This window comes from Perognathus longimembris, chromosome 5 (genome assembly GCF_023159225.1).
Source record: "Perognathus longimembris pacificus isolate PPM17 chromosome 5, ASM2315922v1, whole genome shotgun sequence".
NCBI classification, from domain to species: domain Eukaryota; kingdom Metazoa; phylum Chordata; class Mammalia; order Rodentia; family Heteromyidae; genus Perognathus; species Perognathus longimembris.
In genome coordinates this window covers 73,594,017-73,613,768 of record NC_063165.1, presented here as the reverse complement: position 1 = coordinate 73,613,768, position 19,752 = coordinate 73,594,017, and the positions used below count along the sequence as shown (strand labels likewise).

The window sequence follows — 19,752 nt, the reverse complement described above, 5'->3', positions numbered from 1 at the left end:
CAGATTTAAGGAAATGGGAAAACCTCCCATGCTCCTGAACGGGGAGGATTAACATGAAAATGGCAATACTGACAAAAGCTATCTACAAACTCAATGCAATACCCATCAATATCCCAACAGCATTCTTTAATGAAATAGAAGAAACAGTCTAAAATTTCATATGGAATAACAGAAGACCCTGAATAGCAAAAAACAACAACAACAACAAAAACCCAAAACAAAAACAAAAAAATCCTTAGCAGGAAAAACAGTGCTGGAGGAGTATCAATACCAAACTACAAACTCATTATAAAGCTACAGTTATAAAAATAGCTTGGTTCTGGCATATGAACAGGCCTGATGACTAATAGAATAGAACTGAAGACCCAGAAATGAACCCACAGACCTATGGCCACCTAATCTTTGATAAGGGAGCCAAAATCATCAGAATGAAGAAAGACATCCTCTTCAATAAACAGTGCTGACAGAATTGGCTATACAAGTATAGAAAACTGAAGTTAGATCCTAATATAGCACCCTGCACTAGAATCAAGACTCTCTAAATGGATCAAAGACCTCCAGGTAAGAGCATATACCCTGAAAATATTATAGGACAGGATAGGAGAAACACTACGTCTCTTTGGCACAGGTCAAAACTTCCTAAACAAAGATCCAAAAACACAACAAACCAAAGAGAGACTGAATAAATGAGATTGCATTAATAAATTGGATTGCATAGCAAAGGACATAGCTAGCAAGATAAATAGCCCACAGATTGGGAGATCTTCACTAGCTATACAACACACAGGGCCTCATATCGAAAATATACCTAGAACTTAAAAATTACCCCCCAAAAAACAAATCCTCAAAGAAACAACCACCCCATTAATAAGAGGGCTAACGAATTAAAAAGAGACTTCTCTGAAGAGGAAATAAGAATAGCTAATAGACACATGAATAACTGTTCAACAACTCTGACCATAAAAGAAATGCAAATCAAAACTACATCAAGATTCCATCTCACTCCAGTTAGAATGGCTATTATCAAGAAAACAAATAATAGTAGATGCTGGCAGGGATGTGGCCAAAAGGGACAGCCACTACACTATTGGTGGGAATGTAAACTGGTTCAACCATTCTGGAAAGTAGTATGGAGGTTCCTCAAAAGGCTAAACATAGAGCAATCCCACTCCTGGGCATTTACCCAAATGATCACAGACAAGGCCACACTAAAGCCACCAGCACAACTATGTTCACTTCAGCATTATTTAGCATAGTTAAGATATGGAATCAACTCAGATGCCCCTCAGTAGATGAATGGATCAAGAAGATGTGGTATACATACACAATGGAATTCTATGCTTCTATCAGAAAGAATGGCATTGCCCCATTTGTAAGGAAATTTAAAGACTTGGGAAAAATCATATTAAGTGAAGTAAGCCAGACCCACAGAAACATAGGCTCCGTGGTTTCCCTCATTTGTAATTATTAGTATATATTTAAATAGCAGAGGATCACAATAGCTCAATAGCTATGTACATATGACCATATAAAATGGTGTTAATAGAAATGAACTCTAAGATATGGAAACAAGAGGGGTTTTTTTGTTTCTTTGTTTTTGTTTTTTAATGTATTGTGTGAAGTTATGTCTTTCTTCTTTCATGTTTTTCCCCCTTTGGTTTATCCCCCGTTGTCACTGTTTTTGATTTTGGAACCCTGTGTCTTGCATATATGTTTATGAGATTTGGGAAGGGAAGGGTAATCACAAAATGGTGAGACAAAGGACAAAGATGAACCAATGCAACGGTGATACTCACAAACATTATGTCATAAATCAACTTCGGGGGAGGGGATTCCAGGGGAGGGAAAGTGGGAGAAAATGAGGGAGGGAGTAATACTGCTTGACAAGAAATATACTCATTACCTTATATAACTGTAACCCCTCTGTACACGACCTTTACAATAAAATAAAATTTAAGTTAAAAAATAATAGATGATGAATGGGATTATGGTACAGCATGCAGGAGAATGATCATCTCAGAGACACTCAAGATGACCAGGGATAGCTCAGCAGCGAAACCTTTCTGGTTCCATGTTTAACATGGCCTCTGACACAGTAGGTGATGATGGCCCAGGCCTGCAAATCCTCACTTCTTAGAGGTCTAAGGTATGGAAGTATGGAGGATCACAACTCCAGGCCAATCCAGACAAATAAAGTCCACAAGATTCTATCTCCAAATAATCAGCAAAAACAAATAAAGTCCACAAGATTCTATCTCCAAATAATCAGCAAAAAACGCTGAGGACGTGTGGTTCAAATGGTAGAGGACCAGCTGAGGAAGCAAGCCCAGTGAGAGTACAAAGCCCTTAGTTCGTTCAAACCAATGTATGAAGGGGGAAAATGTTCCAGTTATCCAATACAAATGTGGCAGCTAATATTAGGAAATAATCACTTTACTGCTCTGGACCCAGAGCTCTGGAGCTCCTATAGTAGCCGCTCAAAGGCACAGAGCACAGATGCCAGCTTGTAGAGAAGGGACTGGATAGAGACTCTGACCTGAAGTATAAAGAAGAGGGAGGAAGTGTAGACCAGCCTTGGGGCTCAGGAGATTTCTAAGGAAAATAGGACCCCGCATCTCTTACACGTGAAGAGGATCTGAGTCTGGCTCCAGATGAGGCCTGGAGAAGATGGAGCCCAAAGAGAGGCGAAACGGAGCCAGCAAATGAGATGACAAGGCTGCTGGGCCATGGGCAGACACCAGGCCAAGCTGAGGCAAGGGTGCTAACATGTGGGGGGTGGGCAGCATCAGGCCAAGGGTGGGGTGTGCAGGGGTAGGGCCTGAGGACTGGGTGCAAGTGGGGCAGAGATATTTGTTATAGGAAGAGTGACAGTTCAACAGAAAATCAAGGAATGTCTAAACACACACCTGGATGAGGACGCCTCCACTCCCACCTCCCTACCCCCTCTCACCCTCAAGCCCCCCTCCCATCCAAGAAAGAGAGCATGGGCTTTTAAGATTAATCTTGTCAAATTCGGTGATTGCTTGCACCTTTGATAGCAGGTACCAGACTCCCATGCAGCTGCCTCTTCTTTCTATATCTTCCTCCTTGCACAACACTTTCCTCCTTCACCCCTACCACCCCTCCAGCTCACACCTGCCTCCCTCCCCCTCATCTGCCTCCCTCCTCGCCCTCCTCCTCACCCCTGCTTCTTGCCTCCTCACTCCTACCTTTCTCATCCCTACCCCTGCATTCCTCACACGACAGCAAGAAGGGCAGTTGGGGAAGCGGGGCACGCTTACAGCTTTGTCTCCAGAGACTATATGAAACCCCAAGAAGCTCAACGCGCTTCTTGAATGGTGAGACACTTGATTATTTTTGCGTCCTATTTCCTCCTGTGACCTGGCACGATGCCGGGCTCTGTCAGGATGATGAGGGTGGGAATGGTTGCCGCGGGCTCCCGAGCCTTGGGTGGAGGGGACGCGGTGCCTGGCGGCATCAGTTCTGCCGGGCGTGGTGGTTTGGACATATAACTCTTTTCATGTTGTGTTTGGGCAATCTTTTAAAATGCAATAAATCTCCCTGGGTTTCAGCTTTGTCTGTGAGAAAGCTGGCTAAAATGACTGCTAGGGTGATAGAGATGTCAGCCCTGTTTCACACTGGCTTGTCTCTTACACATACGTGGGGGACAGACTGCGGGCTATGACGCATTGCATATTGTGCACAAAAACCAATACACTGTACATGGTGAACTATTCACATTTATCTTTCGAAATTGGCCAGCTTTCAAATGTAAGAATGATGAGGTGGCTTAAGACTTCCCCCTGGGCCTAGATAAACTTTGACAAGCATATCCCTCAGTGCCCCAAATAGGATGATTAAATCATACCCAGGGTGGCCTAGCCACTCTTTTCATTCTTTCCTTCCCCTCCCCTTCTCCTCCCCTCCCCCCTCCCTTCTCTTCTCACCCCTCCCCACCTCAGCTCACTTTCTGCCTTTGCCAGGGCTCTAAATGATGGCTGGGCCTGCCCTGTTCTAATTTACATCTATCTGCTAAGATGACCGGTTGTATACTTTTTGGAACGGCATAAAAGCAATTAAATGATCTCAGTCAAAACTTCTCCTGCCACAATCTGTTATTGCCTGTGTCCCAGCGCGACCTCTTTTCCAGGAATTTCGTAGCTTTTGGAAGATATCCCACAAGGAAACCGTGAAGCTAGCAATTGGAGTAGAGAATGTGTTTGTTCTGCTTTTTATATCGACTGTACTTTGAGTTGAAGACACGGTTTCTGCAATGTGCTTGGCATGGCGTTTCAGCTTTGTCCAAAATTATAGAATGTGAGAATTATAGGACATAGATGTGTTTTTCATCTAAAACCTTTTTCTGTGCAGGCATCTGATCTTCTAAAATAATATTTAAAGAAATATGCTCCAGGAAATGGAAAGAAGAGGTTCTTTTGCTGTTTTTGTTTTCATTTTGTCCTGTGGAGGGGCAAAGGTTGAACAAATGTAGTAATGGTACTCACTAGACACCACGTTGAAAATGAACTATACAAGGTGTGGGTGGGGGTGAGGGGGGAAGAACCAGAGCGAGCAAGGGAGGGGTGACACCATCCAAAAAGAAGTGTACTCTTTACCTGACTTATGTAACTATTGTATTCAGGATGATCAGCTTTGAGGTGGGTCTTGGAAAGTTTCCCTAGGCTAGGCTGGCCGGTAACTGTGATCCTCTTTATCTTAGCTTCCCATGTGGCCGAGATGTTGGTAGTGCTCTACCCCACCCAGCTATCAATTGTGAAGAGGTCTCACAAAGCTTTTTTTTGGCCAATGTTAGCTTTGAACCTCAATCTTACCAATCTCAACCTCCTAAATAACCAGGATTACAGGCATGAGCTACCAGGCTCAACTTGCAGGGTTTTTTTCAAAGTAAGGTTTTCTTACTCTGTGGTATCCACCTAAAAATTTTAAAACAAGGACTGTTATATAGCTTTCTAATGAAAACATTTGTTTCTATCATAGGTATTAATTCTGAGTTATCTTTGCTTGCATCTACAATGTAGAGAATGTTTCCAGATGTAGAATACCCTGAAAGTCTGAGATCATTTTTTGCATTAACGAAACTGTTCCCACATGCAATCATATATGTGACACTGTTCCTTTTGCTGATGGAACAGAGCAAACTGAGAACTAACAGAGCTAACTAACAGAGAAAAACTAACTGATATACTTAAAAATTCACATACCTGTGAATAATAGAGCTGGAAACAGCCCCAGTCTCCAGACATCTGCTCCCCCACCCCCGACAAGTAATTTAAGAGTTTATAGTAGATATCTCCTTATCTCCCCCTACAGACAAACTATAGTGCCTCCTCCATAGTTGGAAGGACTATGAAAGCTCTGAACAAAGTTTTAAAATTGAATATTTTACTATAGCTTAGTAGTAGTAGTAGTAGTAGTAGTGGTGGTGGTGTGTGTGTGTGTGTGTGTGTGTGTGTGTGTGTGTGTGTGTGTGTGTGTATGCTAAGATCAGGCTTAGACTTGGGGCTCAGGCACTGTTTCTTAACGTTTTTTTGCTCAAGGCTGGAACTCTACCACTTGAGCCACAGCTTACCTCTGGCTTTTTTGATGTTTAACTGGATATAAGAGTTTTACAAACTGTGTTGCCCAGGCTAGCTTCAAACCATGATCCTTAGATCTCATGTTCCTGAATAGCTAGACTACAGGTATGAGCCACCAGCACCTTGCTAACTATTTTTCTTTAAGGGGTCAAATTTTGGTTGTTAACTCGCCATTAAAAAAATATCTACCAAAGCAGAAAAAATTTACACATCGTTTGCATAAGCAAAGACTCACAGTCTTTTCCAAAAGCAAAAGCCATGTGTCCCACAGTACTGTGAAATACCACTGCCCACCCCCCCAGCCCCGGTCATCTGGTCCTACTCTTATCTCTTAACTGATTCCAGCATAGTATGAAATAAACACCGCTGATGATTGGACAGGTGGCTTTAATTTCTCCTCACCTGTCTCCTGGCACATTTGAATGAACAAAGGCAGGTGCTGGGAGACAGTGTTAGTTCTTAGAGCAACAGGCTGTTTTCTTTTTCTTTGAGGTCCAAGATTTGAACTCTAACTCTGTACCTGATGCTTTCACTCACTGGCTGGTGCTCTACCAACTGCGCCCCGCTTCCAACCCTGACAGGCTGTTTCCAGGGGCTGCTCCCTGGCTGCTCTTAGCTCGGCAAAGAGGGCACATCCTAGGCTCTATCTCGGTCATGGATAAGAACTGGCGGCCTTGCCAAACCTTCTTCTGTAAAGAATTGGGGATTGTTTTTCCCTTACACATGCAATGTAACATTTTCTAACAGCTTCTTTAAGTTATATAGAACCAGGAAGAATGAATTTGATTACATTTTATTCAATCAAAAATATTCAATGTAACACTTCACCATGTTTCAATGAAACATTGTGATATTTTCTGTTCTATAGGTATTTTATCAGTAACTCTGCATTTTATTTTTATTTTGGAATTTTGCTCAAGTACTATATTTTAATGTGTATTTTATCACTGTAGTATATCTTCATGTGGACTATCCACATTCTTGTTTTCAAATTTAGTAATATTTTCTTTTTTTTTTTTTTTTTTTTTTTGGCCAGTCCTGGGCCTTGGACTCAGGGCCTGAGCACTGTCCCTGGCTTCTTCCCGCTCAAGGCTAGCACTCTGCCACTTGAGCCACAGCGCCACTTCTGGCCGTTTTCTGTATATGTGGTGCTGGGGAATCGAACCTAGGGCCTCGTGTATCCGAGGCAGGCACTCTTGCCACTAGGCTATATCCCCAGCCCCAATATTTTCTTTTTTTAACTTTAACCTTATTCTGTTTAATCATCTCTATATGCTCCTATTATGGACTTTGAACACATGAACACTAAAATCACTATTGCTAGTATAGAGTGAAATGCATTTTGAAGAAGGCTAACTAATGAATAATCAGATAGCATCAAATGTAGTCACATGCAATGTAAAATTATTTTTTAAATTGATATAATAATAAAAATTTAAAAACCTCTCCCATTCCTCCCACAATATCTCTCTCTCTCTCTCTCTCTCTCTCTCTCTCTCTCTCTCTCTCTCTCTCTCTCTCTCTGTCCTGGGGCTTGAACTCAGGGCCTGGGCACTGTCCCTGAGCTTTGTTGCTCAAGGCTAGCTCTCTACCACTTGAGCCACAGTTCTACTTCTGGCTTTCTTTCCTGCCAGAGCTGGCTTTGAACTGTGAACCTCAGATCTCAGTCTCCTGAATAGCTAGGATTACAAGTATGAGCCACCCACCAGCATGTGGCCCTTACCACTGGCCTTTTGCTTCCTCCCTTACTACCAGCCCTTCAAGTCCAGCCTTCCGTTTTAATTATCTTTCCTTGTTTCAGGTTTTCTTCTCCTTGATCACATCATTCCCACTGTGGTCTCTGAACATGCAAATGGTCAAACTTACGATTGCTGATACAGACCTCAATGTATTTTAACAAATACAGATTCATGGGTATACTGAACATCACTAATAGAATCACATCAGACTTCCATAAATTAATATAATTAACGTACAATTCTACTCCATCCAATAAGAAAAAATATGAACCTATGCCACAATTCAGCTCATGAATATTATAACATAATATTCTAAACCTATTACATTCCTTTGTAAAGAACTTTCTCTTTTGCAGTAACCATCACCTGGCCCATTCCTTCCCTGACAACGAGTGACCTGCTGATGTCCCTAGACTTCGGGTCCCCTCCCAGGCTCTCTGCCCAGTAAAGCCTCCAGTTAGCCCCCCAACCAATTATGAGAAACAAGAGAATACCACCCAGGGGCCCCACCCCAGCGTGCCTGTAATAGGACAAGAACCCACTTGGTGGATGTCCTGTGCCCACTCTGCCTTCTTCTTCAACTGGGGTAGTAAGGGCGGGGGTGGCAGAATTAGGGTGGCAGAACAGTCTGGCAGAGACTGGGAAAGCAGGGACAAGACTGGAAAGGACTGGCATGGCAGAAATAGAAAGGCAGCGATTTGGGTAAAGGGATTGGGGTGAAATAAGAGCCCTGGCCCTTCTTCTCCAGGTTTTGACTGTCAAATCACTGGGCAACTACTACTCCAAGGACTTCTTTTTCCTCGTCCTCCTCTTCCTTTCTCCTTCTTCCTCCTCCTCCTCTTCCTCCTCCTCCTTTTCCTGCCTCCTCCCCCTCTTCTTGCTCCTCTTCCTGCTGTGCTCAGGCACAAGACCATGGACCTGTGGATACAGCTGATCCGGGCTCCAGGTTGATGGCAAATCATAGTCTTAGCCCTGACAGGGGGGCCTTCATCACTTATAGCCCCTAGTGTTGGGTTCGGGATAAACACTGCTTTTATTTATTTATTTTTTTTTTTCTTCACTCCTGGGGGACCACCAGGACAATTCCTTTACTGCTACACTTGCAGTCCTTTCTTGGAGGCAGCCATCTTGTTTCTCCTGACATTTGGAAATGGGACCGGTAAGGTGGGGGCACAGTCTCAGGACCACTGCAATCACCTTAATCACCTTTGTTCCAACAAGTACCATTAACTCAGTCTACCTGGTACAGCTCCTGTGAGCCAGAGTGGAATCCAAGGAGGTGCTAGGCAGCTAAGAACATGGGCATGGCCTACATTCTTCCATGCCATTGGTTGGTGAGATGGATGAAAATAGAAAGGGTGTGGCCAGCCTCCTCCACACATTTCCTGCCCCCTGCCAACTCAGCCTAGAATGAATGCATGACATCACAGTGCTGTGGCAACCACTAATATAATCTGGCTAATTTATGGGGCAGGTTTATAGGACCTCCATCATCCGGACCAGTTCCTGAAGTGACAGGCCACTCTCAGGCTGTCACCCTAGATCTTCCTGTGCTGCAGTCGCCCAGCACCCCTAGATATACCCCAGGATTAAGAACATGGGGAAAAGGGGAAATGGGCCACTATTCTCTAGTATTCTGAGGCTGTGTTAAAGTTTATTCTCCCATGGCTGCCATGCTATCAATCTCCTTTTTCTGCAGGTCACCAGGTCTTTCTATTTGGCATCAGGGGGCAAGTAGTTGGATGTAACTTGGGTCCTGGAATCTGGGCCTGGGGTGGAAAAACTCCTCTCTGTGAGTATGCTAACCTCATCTTTTCTTGCATTCTCATCCTACAAGGAGCCAGGGAGTTGGCCCAGGAATGAGCAAGCTGATAATATGTTTCATTTCTCTACCTCCAAATTACCTTCTCCCCCACCTCAGAATCCTGATGTCCTAACTTGTAGACACACCACACCCTGCACCCCCAGAGACAGAATTGAGGGTCCCGGACATCCCCCATCCAGAGGTGGTTGCCTTGTGAATAGAGACTTTGTGTTTGGCAGAGAATCACGGCTCTTGAGAAGGAACCAGAAGGGCATCAAGTGTGGAGGGCAAGTGCTTAGAACTGGTGGGAGGTGGGGTTCCAAGGCTAGCAGAGAGGGAAGTTGAAAGACCCAGAGCTCTGTGTGGTGGGAGGGGCCTGGACCAGGGCTTGCATTCCTCAGTCAGGTCTGGTCAGATTCCTGACTCTCCTTTTCCTCCATTTGATTTATTCTGGATTCTAGTTTGTTTCCAACAGTTAAATTACACTTGTTGCTAAGAATGTGACTTTGGCAGGGACATCGTGAGTCTCAGTTGGGTGGAGAACAGATGCCTGAGAAGGAAATGAGTGGTGAGGTTGGGGGTAGCATGTCATGGCCTTTATTACAAGGAGGAGGTACCTGGCTGCAGGCAGCTTCTAGATGAGTATCAGCTCATAGATTTCAAGTGATGTGTGTGTGTGCATGTGCATACACATGCACGCGCATGTGTGCACTGCTGGTACTAGGACTTGAGCTCAGGGCTCTTAGCTCTTCTTTGGCATTTTCACTCAAGGCTGGCACTCTAAAACTTTAGCCACAGCTTCACTTTTGGGGCTTTGCTGGTTAACTGGAGATAAGAAGTCTCGCGCTTTTTTGTGCCCACCATAGCTTTGAACGGAATCCTCATAGCTCAGCCTCCTGAATAGCTAGGATTATAGGTGTGAGTCACCAGAGCCTGACTTGGATTTCAGGTTATTAAGAAAAAAAAATCAGCTGCTATTACTGTAGGAGAGAAAGAACAGTGTGGGATACAGAGAAAGGGAAAGCATGGAATATGCCTGTTTCCAGGATTTGGGAGCAGCCATGGCAAGTCAACATGAGATACACCTCTCACTGGGAACAGAGAAGTTGAGCCTTGGTCTCTCAATGGTCACAGAGCATTTGTAATGGGATGTGCTTGCTTCCCACATTCTACAAAGTAGCTCGAGGCTGTCAGAGCACCCGCATGCCTGCGAGCCTCCACGCATGAGATAGGATCTGGGACAGATGCTATCTTACCACAATCTTTTCACATACCCCATCATTTCCAGCAGCTCATGGGATCCCTGGAAAGTGTTTCACTGCCTCAAAGTTCCTGTCCTAAAATACTAGGATTTTATGATTTTAAAAGAATTCTGGATTTTATTATTTTAATGTCAGTCCTGAAGATTGAACTCAAGACCTGGGCACACTGTTCCTTAGCTTTTATTCTACCACTTAACCCATAGCTCCACTTCTGGCTTTTTTTTTTTTTTTTTTTTGGCCAGTCCTGGACCTTGAACTCAGGGCCTGAGCACCGTCCCTGGCTTCTTTTTGCTCAAGGCTAGCACTCTGCCACTTGAGCCATGGCGCCACTTCTGGTCATTTTCTGTATATGTGGTGCTGGGGACTTGAACCCAGGGCTTCATGTATACCAGGCAAGCACTCTTGCCACTAGGCCATATCCCCAGTCCACTTCTGGCTTTTTTGATGATTAGCTGGAAATAAGAATCTCATAGACTTTCCTGGCCTCAAACCACCATCCTCAGATCTCAGCTTCCTGAGTAGCTAGGATAAGAGGTGTGAGCCACCAGGGTGCAGAATAAATCTGGAGTTTGAGAGACAAATTCACATGGGGAAAATATATGTTCTTTCTGCCTTTCAAATGCATAAGGCCAAATCTTACCATTTACGGTCAGGGACTGAGAAGGGAGATAAAGTTCAAGTTCTCCTACGCTACTTATTAGCTGTTCATAGTTCCAAAAGCACTCCTTACTGTTCAGTCCACTGAATTCCTTTGTCCCCTTAATGTATAATTGAGACTTAAATGAAGTTCATAGTTTTCCTCTTTCTTGCTAAATGTGCTTCATAAATAAAGCAAGTAAGCAATGAAATGGAAGCGTTCACCGGAGGATGCAATGATTTACATTACACGGGACCTGCACTGTAGAACTGGGATTCAGAACTGAGAGAATGGAAAGGATGTAAGAAACCTCTACACGTTCATATATTTTTAACTAAAAACAAGGCTGTTATTAAGTCATTTCGGGAACAGATCCCATGGTAACTTTCTTTAAAAAGCAGATGAATAGCCAAGCATTGGTGGCACATGCTTGTAATCCTAACTACGTAGGAAACAGATCTGGAGAACTGAGGCTGGAAGCCAGTCATGGAGAAGAAAAAGTCTGAGAGACATCGCCAAAATAAGCAGCAAAAAGCTATGCTGGAGGAATGGCTCAACTGGCAAAGCATCAGCTAGTAAGTACAGCATCCACAGGAGTGAATCTCCATGGAGCAAACCTTTTAAACAATGAACAGTTTAACAAAATGAGTATCAAGGAGTTGAACCCAATGGTAAGAATGGGAGCAGTGGGAGGGAGTGGAATGAGACAGATAGAGCCAGAATACTCCATGTACACATGCGATAAAGGTAAGAAATGTGAAATGAGTCTGGGGGAAGGAGCAGACCGGATGGGAGGATGAAGGAAAGGAGGGAGGCTCTGAACAGGAAGCTCCGGATACTTTGAAGGACACGTGGAACTGTAACCCCTTTGTACAGTCTTCTAAAGTCTAGAACATTTAAAAAAAAAAACCTCAATGAAAAAACAACGGGAAAGGATTTGAACAGATCTTTCTCCATGGATGATACACAAATGGCCAGTAAGCATACTGAACGATACCCTGTAGCATTTGGTCAGTAGGGAAATTCAATACAGAGATCACAGTAAAATCCTACTTCACACCTTGTTCAATGGCGATAATGAAATGAATTAGCAATAGCACAGAGAACCTGCGCACTGTGGGAATGTGAAATGGTGTGGCTGCTTTGGAAGGGGGCCCCGCAGCTCCCCCACAGGTTAGACAGCAAGTTATCAGCAATTCCACCTCTGCAGACACAAGAACTCGTCTGCATAAAAAACTAGACAGAATGTTTATAGTGACATTACTCATAATAGCCTAAAAGCAGAAACAAACTAAACATTTACCCACTGATGAATATTATGTAGCAATAAAAACAGTAGCAGATGAGCCTTGAAAACATTGTCTTGAAAAATATAGTTATAAATGATCCATATTGCATGACTCCATTTATAGGAAATGCCCAGATCAAAACTGACAGAAAAAGCAAGTGGATTAATGGTTGCTGAGGGCTCCAGGAAGGAGGGAGCAGGTGATGATTGCTCACTGTGATAGGCTTTCTTTCGGGGGGGGGGGGGTGTGAATAAGAGAGTCACTGAAAATCATTGAAGTATACAGCTTAAGTGGTAGATTGCATAAGCTGTGAAGTCCATCTCAATAAAAGTATTATTAAAAAATAATCTCATAAAGCTGGATATCAGTGCCTCATGCCTGTAATCCTAATTACTCAGGAGTCTGAGATCTAAGGATCACAGTTCAAAGCCAGCCTGGACAGGAAAGTCTGTCTCCAAGTATTACCAAGAAAAACCAGAATTGGAGCTGTGGCTCAAGTGATAGAGCATTATCCTTCACCTAAGTCCTGAGTTCAAGCCCTAGAACCCCCCCTCTCTCGCGCGCGCGCACGCGAGCAAAAGAATTAAGACAGCCGGAAACAAGAGTTTAAATATAACCCACAACAAAAAAATAATGATGTCTACTTTGCTTTGCTGACAAATGACATAGTTCACTATCTGCCATTAAATAAATCAAACCACAAACCTCAGGCGTGGGAAGGAGACTGGCAGGAAAAACAGAGTGCCCTGGAAAACCAATCCCACCAAAAATGGACTCCAAAATTCTCAGCAACTGACTCAGCTGAAACCAGTCCACAACCTAACACCGGCTGAGACCCCCTTCCTGCCTCCTAGAGAATGAAGCTTCTCCTCTTTCTCACTCTGGTCAATAAAAATATCTGCAGCAAGAACTTCACCCAAACTTTTATTCCAAAGCCAAAATGGTACCTGTGAGCTTTGAGGATCCTCTGCGCAATGGCGTCACCCACTTTGTTGAAAACAACCTTGTCATCGGCACAGCTTATGAAAAACTGGTTCTACAAGGAAAACACAGCACAATCCTGTAAGGCTTGCTTTCCTCAGTGGTATGTCAGAAGAAGAACGTGCTAAGTAACCAAAAAACTGCATGGATATTAAAATTGCTGCACCCTGAAACTCGTCAGGAAAGTGAACATTGGAACACCTGATTCTGAGGTGCCTGTACCCGTGTGTGTGTGCACGCGTGCACGCGCACGTGTGTGTGTGTTGGTACTAGGACTTAAATTCAGTGTCTTGTGCTCTTACTTGGCTTTTTTGCTCAGGGCTGGCTACCACTTGAGCCACAGCTCCATTTCTGGCTTCTTCCTGGATAGTTGGACATAAGAGTCTCACAAACTTTCCTGCCTGGGCTGCCTTTGAGCCACAATCCTAGATCTCAGCCCCCTCAGTAGCTAGGATTACAGGTGTGAACTACTAGCACCTAACCTCCTGCTAGTCATTAGCCATTCATAGAATCTTCGTCAAGTGGGAGGTTATTTCATCAGGCAAAGTTCTAGAGTACACTTTACGAAAAAGCCCATCTCCAAATTCATTTTTCTCCATTCACATATTGTGAAAATGTTCATGATTAAAATATCTCAACTGGCAAGCATTACGTCTCGTGCTGAGTTTACTTTTTATGGTAAATATACATGCCCTCGTATCTGTAATCTTAGCTATGTTGGAGGCTGAAGTTGGGAGGATTACAGTTCGAGCCCAGCCTGAAGAAGAAAATTCATAAGACTTCTTCTCAACCTGTAGCTGAGCACATGGCCACATAACTAGCTATGTGGGAGTCGGCTTATAGACCAACCAGAGATTACAGGATTAAGCCTGGGATCTAAGATACCTGGAAGGCAAAGATCTGGAGGACAAAAATTTGAAGCCAGCGTGGGCCTGAAAGTCTGTGAGAGTCTATCTCAACAGAAAGAAGCTGGACATAATGGTGTCACCTTTCACACCAGCCACGGCAGGAAGCAACAGATAGGAGTATTACAGCCCAGGCACATGCCTAGGCAGAAAGTGAGACCCTATCTCAACAATAACCAGTGCAAAAAATTACTAAAGGGTATGGCTCAGTGCTATAGCACTTACCTGGCAAGTGTAAAGCCCTGAGTTCAAATCTCAGGACCATTAAAAAAAGGAAAGTGGATATGAATGCTAAGAAAAACAGGTGAAGCAAATGTGACTGGACAATGCCATTCAGTGCCTCATATTACAGTGACTTCACCCAACGGTCAATGTTAACACAATAGTGGTACTAAAGGCAAGGCTTTGTGCAGCATTCACTACCTGTCCCCAGTGTCCCGCATCTACTGCGTGATCCTGTCTGGGACAACATGCCGCACTGGGCTGCTAGCATGGATTTCAGCGTTCTCCTTCTCAAGGCCTGAGAAATAAAACTCCGTCCTCACTGCGGGCCTTTAATTAGCTGCCATGGCATGGAGGGGGACAGTCAGGAGTCAGGCGAGGAATCTGGGGTGAGAATGGGTCTCCCCATTAAATCTATCTTGCTCTAAACACTTTTTTTTTCTCCAATGGGAAGAAAGCACAGGAATAAAGAGATGGGTTCTGGTTTCTGTCTTCCGCTGTCACGATCTTTCATTTTTCTCAGGCCTTTTCAAGGGCTCTGGGTGCTATTTTTATAACTACTTTGATGGGCAATTAAAGTTCTCAAACTAAACTCGGTGTTTCCAGATTTTCTCACACACAAAGTCTGGGAACTTAAAACACTTTTTTTCCCTTTATTTTGTGTATGCCAATACTACAGCTTGAGCTCAGGGCCTGGGCATTGTCCTTCAGTATTTTTTCACTCAAGGCTGGTACTCTTATCACTTGTGCTATAGTCCTACCTCTGGATTTTTGCTGGCTAATTGGAGATAAGTCTCACAGACTTTCTTGCTCAGGCCAACTTGGAACCATGACCTCAGCTTCCTGAGTAGATAGGATTACAGATGAAGGAAGCTGCTTTCTGCCTTCTGAGCAGTCTCGCTTTTTCCTTTTTCCTTGTCCTCCCCTGCATTCATTCTTCCTACTCTCATGCAGAGGCCTCCTTGTTAGCTACCCACCACGTGTGTGCTCTCCTAAGAACAGCCCAGGCTTAACCCTCCACCCAAAGCCAAACCAAAGCCTACACTCTATGTTGGGGTGCTTCTGGCATGTAATATCCCAGCAATATCATTAGGAAAGATGTAGAAAACTCCCACTAGAGCCGTGTGTGTGTGTGTGTGTGTGTGTGTGTGTGTGTGTGTGTGTGTGTGTGTGTGTGTGTGTGTGTGTGTGTATTGGTACTGAGGCAAACTCAGAACCTGGGCACCATCCCTTAGCTTTTTTTTGCTCAAGGTTGGTGCTCTACCACTTGAGCCACAGCTTCACTGCTGATTTTGCTGGTTAATTGGAGATAAGAATCTCATGGACTTTTCTGCCTAGGCTGGCTTTGAACCTCGACGCTCAGATCTCAGCCTCCTTAGTAGCGACTATTGCAGGTGTGAGCCTCTGATGTCCAACTAGCTAGAGTCTTAATGACAATGCAGGATAGGTTTCAGGTATAGTGGAAGGTCATGATTCAGGCCATCTGAGCCAGCCCTCTTCATCTTATGAATTCAGCACAGGATAATACGATGCCTTGTGAGGGGGAGCCTGCAGCCTCTGGGTGATGGGAGGTCCCACGCTAGTTCCCACGAGAACTTACTTCGATGTAGATGTAGTGCTTGCTGTTCTGGATGACGCTGACGTAAGCAGAGTGGATGGACTCTTCGTGGTACTTGATTCCAGCGGACCAGTCAGCAGCTGAGCGGAGCAACTACAAGACAGCAGTGATCAGCAAAGAGCCCACAGCGGACGATGGAGGTGTGCCAGGTGCCCGGAGGCAATGAAGCCATCCAGTCTCTTCTGAACAGCTGAGCAATTACAGTGGCCTAAGTCACACACAGACAAAGGAGTCCCAGGGTGGGGCTGCAGCTGGAGGAGGGATGGGAGGGGAACTGGTCCCCAGATGTAATCCCAGAGAAAGGAGTCCAGCTGGAAAGCACAGCATGAATACACCCGCTTCCACCCAGAATTACTTCCATCCCAAATCACACCACAAGGTGTGTGCTTCCTACATGGAATACTTTGAAACTTCCCCTTCGGGTGGCTCCAAACCACATCACTACAGGTCCACTGCCTTTTATCGCATCAGAAGCTTGCTGTTCTGGAATATTCTGTAATAATATGCACATTCACTCTCGAGTGTTCTGGTTTGGACCATACAGTATGATGATCTGAGCTCTTCCTTTTATAATGTGATATTCCCTCTTCTCCCAAATAGACAATCAGATTCACACATTCTAAAAAATGGTTCATTAAGACATGCCATCTGGATTCTGTTTTTAATTATTGATCTTTGGTGTGTCACTTTGTGTGTGTGTGTGAGCACACACGTGCGCGCACATGTGCATGTTGCTCCTGGGGCTTGAACTAGGACCTGGGCACTGTCCCTTAGCCTTTTTTGCTTAAGGCTAGCATTCTACTTGTAAGCCACACATTCACTTCTGGCTTTTGGCTGGTTAATCAGTGATAAGAGTCTCATGTACTTTCTTGCTCAGGCTGGCTTTGAACTGAGATCCTCAGATCTCAGCCTCCTGAGTAACTAGCATTACAGGCAGGAGCCTCCAGCACACAGCATCATTTTATTTCTAAATGTTCTCATGGTGATTGTAATAGGAACACAACAGAGGCTCAAAGAAGTAAAGGAATGTGCACAGTGCTCTGGGGTACCAATGTCAACGCCCACCAGAGTTTGCCCCTTCTTTCCTCTGTCTCCTCAGCTCCTCCGCCAGACCACAAGACTGCTTCCCCATTTGGTCACATCCGAGTAGCCTAGCAATCCCCGGGAGCTGACCTCCTTCCTCAGCCTGCAGGGACCAGAGCTGAGCGGCAGGAGGTTCCCATCCCCAGGCCAGGGCCACATGGTGACTGGTTCTTTAAGGTTAGTGACCCGTGGATGTGCAGGGACTCTTCTCAGGGTCCTCATCCAACCTCAGGCATTGTCTTCCGAAGGACTCATCGTTTACCATGGGATGCCCATGTTTTTTTCACTCACACTGCACGTGCTCACCTGCCCCTGCCTGCCTTCTAACCCACTCAGACACCTGAGGATAAGTTACACATCCTGATGCTAAGCAGAACTCCCCAGGTTCAAAGCCCACTTCTCCTGCTTATAGACTGCTGGTCTCAGTCACATTTATTGACCCCTTTGACCTTGGATTTGTGTTCAATCAAATAGGATGTCTTACTTGCTAGGCCTGGATGAAGACGGATTAAGTGAATTTAAGTGAACTATGATGAAGTGGGAAGCCGGTGAGTGACTGGCATGTCCTGTTATTACTAATGACAACATTAGAGGACTTCATTACGTCATAACAGACTGCAACAGAGACGCTCTGAACAGCCGTGGGTGCAGGTGCTTCGAGGCTATGCCTGGTGGCCTGTGGCTTTCTCAACCCTGAGCAGCTGCTGGATGTCATTCTTTGCTACATTCTAACCAGTGCCACAGGTTGACATTGGCTCAAAAAGAATTAGACTTTTCTTAAACACTAGCATGACAGCCCAGCAGTCACTCATTCTAAAAATAGATGCACTATTTTTTTATTTCAATTGAATGTTGAGATGGACCCTCATAAGGTCAACTAAAATGAAAAAAGTTAAAATGAAAAGAATGGCTCTCTGCTCACAAAACAATACAGAATTAGTTTTCTGTATATTATCTATTCTTAGGCTGCTAGAAATGATTGCTCTAATTGATCATTTAAAAATTATATTTATCAGCCTATTGCAAATTAAAAACCAGTATTGATAATGCCATCCTCAATACCATTTTATCTTTTTTCAGTAAGAGATAGTTATCATAAAATATTTCCCCTCAAGCCATCTTATTTATAATTTCATTGCGTGTGTGTGCAGATGTGCAATGAATTGGAAAACTGAATCATGAACCGGAAGCTGAAAGCCACTAAAGACAACTTATAAGTCAGAGGAAAAAGATTCAGCCTAAGAAAAATCTTGATTTTTATGTCTTTTTGAGGAACTGCACTACTGCCCATCAGGTAGAAATAACAAAGGTTGGACAAACAGAACCTTGTTGCTAAGGAGCACAAAGCAGAACATGCAGGCCACTGGAGCAGGCTAGGAAGGCCCACAGCCTGATTGAGCTCAGCAGAACAAATAAAGCACGGTGCTGCAGGCACGGGGGAGGCAGGGCCTGGGAGCCTGGTTCAGCTTTGCAGTTCCTCGCTCTTTCACCCTGGATGTGTCACATTCAAGTCATCGGGCTCAGTTTCCCACACTGGACTTTAGGGATACTCCTCTTTCTGTTTCAAGTGCACACGCTGGTCCTGGGGATTGAACTCAGGGCCTTATGCTTTCACTCAGCTCTTTTGCTAAAGAGCTGGAGCTCTAATGGTTGAGCAATATCTCCAATTCTAGCCTTTTCTGGTTAATTGGACCCAAGAGTCTCTTGGACTTTCCTGCCTAGGTTGGCTTCAAGCTGTGATTCTCAGATCTCTGCCTCCTGAGAAGTTTGGACTTCAGGCTAGCTTCTACAGGTGCTGTGTCTCTGTCTGTCAAGTTAGAGGCAAGGTCATAAAACACCCTTGACGAACACATCCCAGCCTTCCACTCAAATCCAGAAACTCTACACTTCCTTTCTCACTCTTTTGAAATCTGCTCTGATTCAAAGGATCAACCAGTGCATTGACAGAAGATAAAATTTGGACGCCTGAAATAGGGCGTTAAGTTGCATGTCATGTCTGGACAACTTGGAGTGGCTTCCTGAGCAGGGCCAGATGGGAGGATCTCAGCCTGATGACCCCAGCTGCCATGGGTGGGGAGGCATGAAAGTCAAAGCCTGGCTATTTTCCCTCAAGGGTAGGGGTGACCATTTCTCCTTCTAGCCACATCTAAAAACAAGTCATGCTCTACAGTACGAGAAGATCTACCTGTATCAGTGTGTGACAGAGCATAAGCAGAAGAGGGGGGTCTCCTGAGGCCTCTGACACCCCCCCCCCCCAGTGTGGTTCAGAGTTCTCCCATCTCCATGGGGGTCTCAAGGCCCTCTAGCTCATTGTCCTTCATTCACACTGAAAGCCCAGGCATCATTCATTTTTGTCCTGCACCATTGAAACGCCAGGGTTATGGAAAGATCACCTTAAGTGCTTTAAGTGCTTGAAGGTCTAGCAAGTTTTATCAGTATTCATTTAAGTCAAACACAGTTTGATTACTACTTGAGCCACATCTCTGCTTCTGCTTCCTGCATTTCACTGAAGACGAACGTCTTAGGGATTTTTTTTTTTCTGCCCAGGCTGTTCTTGAAACTTGATCCTCAGATCTCAACCTCCTGATTAGCTAGGATTACAGGTGTGAGCCAAG

At 44.5% G+C, this 19,752-nt stretch overlaps 1 protein-coding gene across 3 annotated transcripts in view; it reads right to left on the bottom strand.

Moving 5' to 3' along the window:
• Pld1 (phospholipase D1) overlaps positions 1-19,752 on the bottom strand; it is a 148,571-nt gene that overhangs the window by 22,588 nt on the left and 106,231 nt on the right. For all 3 annotated transcript variants that reach the window (XM_048347117.1, XM_048347116.1, XM_048347118.1), the window contains 2 exons: positions 16,037-16,147; positions 13,276-13,364 (listed from right to left, as the gene is read on the bottom strand). In XM_048347117.1, coding sequence (XP_048203074.1) covers positions 13,276-13,364; positions 16,037-16,147 — 200 coding nt within the window. The remainder of the gene's footprint in view (positions 1-13,275; positions 13,365-16,036; positions 16,148-19,752) is intronic.